The following is an 8,455-nucleotide window of genomic DNA, read 5'->3' on the forward strand; positions in this document are numbered from 1 at the left end:
TGTGATGTTCCCCTCCCTGTCCCCATGTGTTCTCATTGTTCAGCTCCTACTTATAAGTGAAAACATGTGGTGTTTGGTTTTCTGTTCCTGCGTTAGTTTGCTGAGGATCATGCCTTCGAGCTCCATTCATGTACTTGCAAAGGGCATGATCTCATTCCGTTTTATGATTGCATAGTGTTCCGTGGTGTATATGTACCATATTTTCTGTATCCAGTCTACCATTAATGTGTAACCCTCATTTTTGAGTGGATCACTCAGTGTAGAGCAATGCATGAAAAAAAAAAAAAAAACAGAAAAAAACAGATTTGACTAGGACATTGAACACTTGGCCCACGGAGAGACAGAAAAATCCTTGATTTACGTTCCCTTCCCCCAGTGCAGTGGCAGGTGATTTAGTCCATACAGTCAAAATCTTCCTTGAACAATATGAAATGCCCTTCTCTATATTTCTCCCATGACTAAGGAGCACCTTCTTCAAGTCGTCAGTGACCACTGATATTTCAACTTCTTTGTTCATCCCTTTTCTCTTACTCTATAGACACTCCATCCAACTGATTATTAACCATTTGCAGGTATCCTAACACGTTAAATTTAACATATTTCAACTGAATTAATTATGTTTGTTATAACCTCAACCAATTAATTGGCTACTTGCCTCTTAGACTGTGTTTAGTCTTTTACTTATTGATATGTTTTGTACCATAATTGCATGTCTGAAGTAATATTCCCTTCTTTGAAAGCCCCCTGTTTATAACCTAGGATTACCTTGGCAAGTCTCTGACCCCAGTCCTTGGAGACCAAGAGGAATCACCTGACTCTTGATTGGTCGCCTACTTCTAGCCTCCTGACTTCCCATTCTTCGTCTGATGTCTTTAGTTATCACACACAAGTTCATCAAGGACTTATAACATATTGAGTCAAAAAGCAGCAAATAGGTTTATCAGTAAGGGAGAGAGCCCAAGGAGGAGGAAACAGAACAACAAGAGGTTTCAGTAATGAAGTAGCTAAAATCTCAGAAAAGAAGTAAAAAATCAGATTAATGTCTGTGGAAAACAAGTGAGCAAGAATAGGGAGCTATTTCTTTTATTATTTGATATTTATTTTTTATGTGCTTTCCTCACAGTTAATACATGATCCAAAGAACTTTTCACTAGCTGTATGTTTGATATGAAATTTGGAAACTTTCTGAGGTTCTGGCATCTTTATCAGAGAAGTTTAATTAGTTCATGTCCCTTTAGTCAGTCCTATGGTCGGTGAGTAGTTCCGAAGTGTGGCATCCTAGCGGAGGATTTCCAGATTTCACATCTAAACCTTTTCCAATTTATTCAGCAGATATTTATCACACACCTAATAGATGACACTGTAATCTTTGATATAACAGATTACCTCGTGGAATAAAAATGGGAAGGTATATATATGCCTTCTTTGCTCCAAATTATTACGTTATGAGCCAGTCCACAATGCCCAATGCAATGTTAACCTGGCACAACATGCAGTAGACTATTTGACTGATAATTGTTGGCGTTTTCCATGTTTTAGTGTTTTCCTCTTCTAACCACGTCTTTCCATTAGTAGCATGATAACTGAATGGCAGAAACCTTTTCTTAACAAAAATCATTTTTTTTTCCTTTGGAGTTTGGTTGTTATTAAAACAGTAAAATAATTAAAAGTAATTTAAATAGCTAATTAGATAATCTTATAGAGTAGTTTCCAGCAATACATTCCCATTAACAAATTCCCTTAAACAAAGCCCGCATTGTTTATGGAGTGCAATTTGTAACTGGGTTACTGATGATATAAATGCAATTATACATTCAGTGGAAGAAAGCATACACAAATAAACTCTGGTTCTCTATAAAAATTGCCATATCCATAACTGTTGAATCATTCTTACAAGTCCAAAAGATACATGGAAAATTCGGGCCTCGACATTTTAATTGACTTTGTAACTGTCTAGTGTCTGGTATTAAATCATATTTTTACCAGTGAAGATCCAGATTAAAGCTATGTCATTGTTTTGACAAAACTGACCCATGAGTTTATAAACCAAATTCTCCACTTAGTGAAACAAATGCTTTTTGCTAATTTGTTGTTTTATTGTTACATTAACCTTTATTTTGTTTAAAAAAAAAAACAAGTTAATTGACTAGTTTAGTCAACATACTATAGCTAGATGAATTCAATGTTTGGAAGCAGTTTCAATGTGATTTTTTACAAAATGGTTATAAAAGTTAAGAAACAATTTGTCTCTAATAAATGTGTAAAAATTTACTCTAAAACATTCTGGGAATTCTGATATTAAGGATTTTTGACTTATAGGTGGGAACTGAACAATGAGATCACTTGGACTCGGGAAAGGGAACATCACACACCGGGGCCTATCATGGGGAGGGGGGAGGGGAGAGGGATTGCATTGGGAGTTATACCTGATATAAATGATGAATTGATGGGTGCTGACGAGTTGATGGGTGCAGCACACCAACATGGCACAAGTATACATATGTAACAAACTTGCATGCTATGCACATGTACCCTAGAACTTAAAGTATAATAAAAAGAAATAAATAAAAAATAATAAAAAAAAGAAAAGGAAACAAAAACAAAAACACCTCTATGATTCCATTTAAATTTACCAAAGTCCTTTTTTTAATTCAATGATTCTATTATATAAGACTTTAAATACACTATTGAAAATGTCTATATCCATGAAAATAGAATCTCAGTATTGAAAAGGACTTCAGATTTAAATAAGCATCCAATTTCTGAGTGACAAACAAATAATTTTAATTTAAGGACAATAGAAATGCACGTATCAGAAATTTAGTGTCTATTGTGAGAGTACCTTGCCAAGTGTCGACACAACAACAAACTTTAAAAATAACATTACAACCAATCTTTAATTGTGCTAACTCTCTTCAGTCAATGCTGTGGATATGCTAGATTCTTCTGTGGGTGTGTATGTGTGTGCATACGAGAGAGAGAGAGAGAGAGAGAGAAAGACAAATAAAATGTTGAACACCAACCAGAATGGAATTAACTGTGCAGTGCAACTTGAAGAACGTCAAGTGACCTGTTAACCTGTTAAGAAGCTTTGCCTAGGGTCTATGGTACAGTCATACTTTTTCAAAAATATCATACAAATGAGGTGAAAACCCATATCACTCTCAACTTTTAAATTGTGGGTATATTTCACAAACCAAATCAATATTTTCTCTAAACTTTAAGTGAAAATATTTATAGTTATATGTTTTTCTTTGCCCCTCCATTTTTCACCTCCCTGCCTCTCTCCTCCCTTCTTTTCACATTTCATGCTTCGTAGAAAAGCCACAAGAAGACAAGCATATATTTATTTAAATACATGTCTTTTGTGCATGTGCACATTAGTGATTTAATCAACTATAAATGCAAATTTAAGCTATCACATGTTTCTCTATAACTGATTCTCTTAATGTGGAAATCAACTTATTTGACAGTAAACACTTCATTTAAAATTTTAATTACATGCTTATAAAAGAAGATTTGTTGAGTTATTATAACTTAACATTTGACTCTTTCCCAATAATGCAGTGATTATGTTCAAAATCTTGGAGAGGGAAACTGTTAAACTTGACAGGAAAAGGCAGACATTTTTCTATATAAAACTTAAATATAGATGTCCAGCAAACATCTAAAATTAAGCATCAAGCTAGAAAAAGTGTATTTCTCATAAATGTAAAGGACAAATGTTTTTTTTTTTTACAAAAAAACTTTTATAACATTAAACTTTACATAAATGTAAGCAACCATTCACAAATAAAGGCAATATAAAAGGTCAATAAATATATGAAAATATATTCCACAGTACAAGTAAAGTAGTACAAGTTAAAGATATTATACCATTCTTTATCAAATTGACAGAACTTAAAGGAATTGATAATATTTAGTTTTGAAAAAGAAAGTATTGTTGGTAGAAAGTATACATTTTCAAGTTTATTTGAAATCTATTGATATTTGCCAGATTTGAAATGTATTGCCCTCTTGATCCATCAATCTCATTTTTTAGAAACATACCATAAAATGTATTTGGATAATTAGGTTTTCTCAAATATATTACTCAAGTATATAATTACTATATATTTCTCAAATATATAGGTGCACAGATAGGTTCAGGCTTCCTTGCAGTATTATGACACAAAAACACCAAGACCTTTCCAAGTGTCCATGAACATAGGACCAGTTAAATAATTTATATTTTTATGAGATATAGCCATTAAAAACGAAGGAAATAATATCCAGATATGGGAAGATTTCCATCATATATCATTATATTTATAAATAAAATAATACAAAATATCAAACAATGTATATAGTGTGATACTACCTGAGTAAATTACCAGAGTAAAATGAAAAGAGGAGTGGGAGAACACGCACATGTCTGTTTCTGTGAAGAAAATTATAATTTGGAGGTCTCCACATGGGTAACTAGTTACCTGTTGACTTTGGGGAAAGAGTATGGGGAGGAGCTAAAGGAAAATATAACTTCTCCTCCAAACGAATATCCATTTTCTTAAATAGCATGCATTAGTTCTACAGTGAAATCACAAAGTATTGCCTCAAACAATGGAAGTACGTTGTAAAATTGAAATAGATTAAGTATATTTAAAGTCAACGATAGTGTAATTTTTCAATGATGATTTTGTTATTAAAAAGAAGAACACTTGCAAGGTTTATCTGAATATCTGACTGTATAAACTGGATGATATCTCTATCTAGTTTTAATCTGACACACCAGGCCAAGAGTTTAATACAAAATCGACAGTACCTTTTTCCATTTATAAGAAAAACAAATGTGATAAAGATTTTAAGAACTGTTTTTGTTAAAATAGAATAAACATATTTATAAAGTTACTGAATAGAAAAATATTCTAGTTTAATTAAAATTATGAATCTTAACTGCTTTGTATCTTGGTATTGATTTACCCCAAACGCTGGAAAAGCAAACACATGTAATCTTCCTTTGTATGTGGTAAGAATGGCATCTCTTTTCTTCTTCCTCCTTTTGGCAGCTTTCAGCCGTGCCCCAATTCCGATGGCTGTGGTCCGCAGAGAGCTATCCTGTGAGAGCTATCCTATAGAGCTCCGTTGTCCAGGAACAGACGTCATCATGATAGAAAGTGCGAACTATGGCAGGACTGATGACAAAATTTGTGATTCTGACCCTGCTCAGATGGAGAATATCCGATGTTATCTGCCAGATGCCTATAAGATTATGTCTCAAAGGTATGATACTTCTAATATTCTTTTCTTTGTGCATAATATAAACCTTCAACATGCATCTGTGTTACATATTGAACATAAGAACATAAACAGTATTATGTATTTTAGGATATTTTGAAATAGTTTTCCATATCTGACTATTCCCTATATCATCAAAATGCTAATTGCAAACAGCATTTGGAAAGTATTACAATTTACTGGATTATCTATTACATTTCATGGTCTGCAAGACATTGCATGCTGTTATTTTGATAGTGTTCTCTAGAACTGAGTTCATTACATGAGAGAATAAATGTATTTTTCACAATTTGCAGAAATAGGATTTTCTCCAAATATGGCAGAAAAATTATTTTACTGCTAACAATAACTTTCTAACAATGTAGGGAAAAAAAGAAGTAAAAATTAATAGGTAATTTTATAATCATTAATCAAAATATAGTAAGAGTATTGATTAAGGATTAGTTGGCCATGGAAAATAATTTTAAAAGTATTCTTTTACTATTCAGCATATGAAATTAATTTAAATATTTGAGCAATCTAAATATGGCCATATTAACATAACATAGATATAAATATATAATATCAGTGGGTAAGAAAAATATTTTTGATTCTAAAAAGACTGGTCAATAGGAATGCATATTATATAAGGCTTAAATTATGTTAAAATTTCTTGATAAGTTAGCTATATATTATATATCTCTTAGATATTTGTTCACTATTACCATGCTTTCTCAGAAATCAGGGATAAAGTCATTCATTTACTATAAGCCTACAGCTATTCAGTTATTTCTTTTCCTTCTATTATTTAAGGACTTTTTAAAATATAGGGAAAACTATATTTTAGATAAAACTAAACAAATTGAAGTCTAAAGACAAAAACAGTAGATTTCAAGGTTTTTCTCTCTTGTACTTAAGAAAGCCTTCCTTATTTTTCACCTTTTGTCTTCTTCATATTCAAAATTCTAGCAAGTATTTTTGTGTGTAATTAATACATTCATAGTCAATATCTTATTTTTATAAATTACTGTTGTATAAACTATTAATACAAATTATAATATGTCAAGTTTTTGATGATTAAGGCATCTGAGATGTACTTGAAGGATAATGAAATCTGGGCAAATCTGAGGGCTTTTATTTTTCTATTACTAAAATGACGGCTCATGCTAAGGTGAGCATTAATAAGAAATAAGATATGAAAATTAGAGATTTCATTTGATGAAACTTTGGTTGCATCTTGTTGTTCTTGTGTGCCTCTATCATTGTTACATGTTTGATATACGTATCTCCAACTATATTAAATGCTATGCCTGAAAGACTTCTAATTATTTCATTGTCTGTAGGTATTTTAATGGCATTTCAGGAGTGGTTTTCTATGAGTACTATTCAGTGGGCACTAGGACTAAATTGTTATGTTTATTTGTTTTAGTTAATAAAACATAAGATTCTGTAGAATTCATTTGGAATGTGGGTTGAGAAGGAAATTCTGCCTTTCTCTGATTCATTTGTCACTTAAAATGTAATAGAAGCATTAGCTCTTTCATCTCTGTATGATTTTCCCTGAAATTGTTTTAATCCTTTCATTGATATTATTAACGGCTCCAAAAATAAGCCTTTAATCTTATAATTATTTCAAAAAAGTAGTTATAATGGATCCTTTAGAGCCACTGAACTATATGGGATGCATACACTAAGTGACAAATCTGTAGAGTAAAAATACTTTAAGCACCGTTAGTAAATCATTTGTGTAAGCCCTCCTGGTGGTTTCACAAATATGAGTTGTCAGGTAGCTGAAATAACTGTGGTTAATTCTCCATGGAAGCAAGTTTCTCACTTGCCTTTTAACTATTAAATGTACTACATTTAGACTTGTCCAAAGTAAACGTTTTTGACTCTCTGAGAAAAGAAATCAGGTTCTATTTTGTAAGCTCCCAAGAGACGAGATGGTCATGGTCATTTAAGCTGCTTTATAATGAACTTAGTTACACTATTATGCCAACCACAGCATGTTAAATAGTGCTAATAATTACTACTTATGATGTGGACATCATACTAATGGTATAAACAGTTTAAATAGATTAAAACATTTAAACTGAAATCATAATGGAAGACATGTTTTTTTTAAAAGGTATCTTAATTCTTTTCTTTTGCTTAAACTTCTAGAAAGAGACTGTATCAGAGTCTAAACATTTCTAAGCGTGTCTTATGAAGGATTATTACTCAGTATAAACAGCATTATTATCACTGTATTCTTGTATAACCTTGTTAAAAAAAACCCATAACTTGCTTCAGCTTGATGCAGTAGACAGATGCCCCAGGCAAGGAGCTACATGAAATGTCATTGAGGCAGATGTTTGAATATACATTGAACAAAGGCATAAATTAAACTGCATAGTGACGTGTAAATTAACCCTAGGTTTGAAAAATTTGGAAGTTGAATTGAAAGGCTGTAACTCTTGATTTCCATATTTTTCTTCAGTGGAGCTATGTAATCTTATATATGCTCTAGAGAAGCCACTTTCTTCATTGCTTTCCAGATTTCATGTTCTCCAATCACGTGTGCTCTCATGCCATTCTGTCCACCACCCACCAATAATAGTCCATGCTTTACCTCTGTTTCATTATCTTACCCGATAACTTGTTAAAATATCACAACAGATTTATTTGTCCTTCTCAGAAACTTATACTTTTACTCAATTATTATCATCTACATCCTTCTTTAATCTCATCTAAACATTAACAAACCTATATTATCATACAGCTGCCTTGTCTAAAGCAAATTGTGGGCTTCTAGAAGGCAGACTGCCTGTTGATTTTACCTAAAACCAACTTTGTATATATAAATTAATAAATAAATATGCTCTCTAATTTTGTTATGCCACTTAAAAGCTTTCTTAACTCTATTATTTGAATGGTTTCTGTTTCTTTTTGTTTTATTTTTATATATTTTAGAGTTTTTTAAAAAAATATTACACATAACTTTGGAAATCTAAATATGAAAACGACAGTTCAGCAACTGGTCAACTAGAAATTTTACATTTGGCATTCAGCTTAGGTTTCATGTTATTCTTTTTTTTTTTTTATTATACTTTAAGTTCTAGGGTACATGTGCATAGCGTGCAGATTTGTTACATATGTATACTTGTGCCATGTTGGTGTGCTGCACCCATCAACTCGTCAGCACCCATCAATTCATCATTTA

At 31.9% G+C, this 8,455-nt stretch overlaps 1 protein-coding gene across 1 annotated transcript in view; it reads left to right on the forward strand.

Annotated features, from left to right (window-relative positions):
• The window catches only part of ADGRL3 (adhesion G protein-coupled receptor L3), an 890,906-nt gene that overhangs the window by 384,239 nt on the left and 498,212 nt on the right, over positions 1–8,455 (forward strand). Inside the window, exon 5 of the mRNA XM_011949310.1 lies at positions 5,046–5,259. Coding sequence (XP_011804700.1) covers positions 5,046–5,259 — 214 coding nt within the window. The remainder of the gene's footprint in view (positions 1–5,045; positions 5,260–8,455) is intronic.

The sequence above is a fragment of the Colobus angolensis genome, unplaced genomic scaffold, assembly GCF_000951035.1.
Source record: "Colobus angolensis palliatus isolate OR3802 unplaced genomic scaffold, Cang.pa_1.0 Scaffold297, whole genome shotgun sequence".
Taxonomy (NCBI): domain Eukaryota; kingdom Metazoa; phylum Chordata; class Mammalia; order Primates; family Cercopithecidae; genus Colobus; species Colobus angolensis.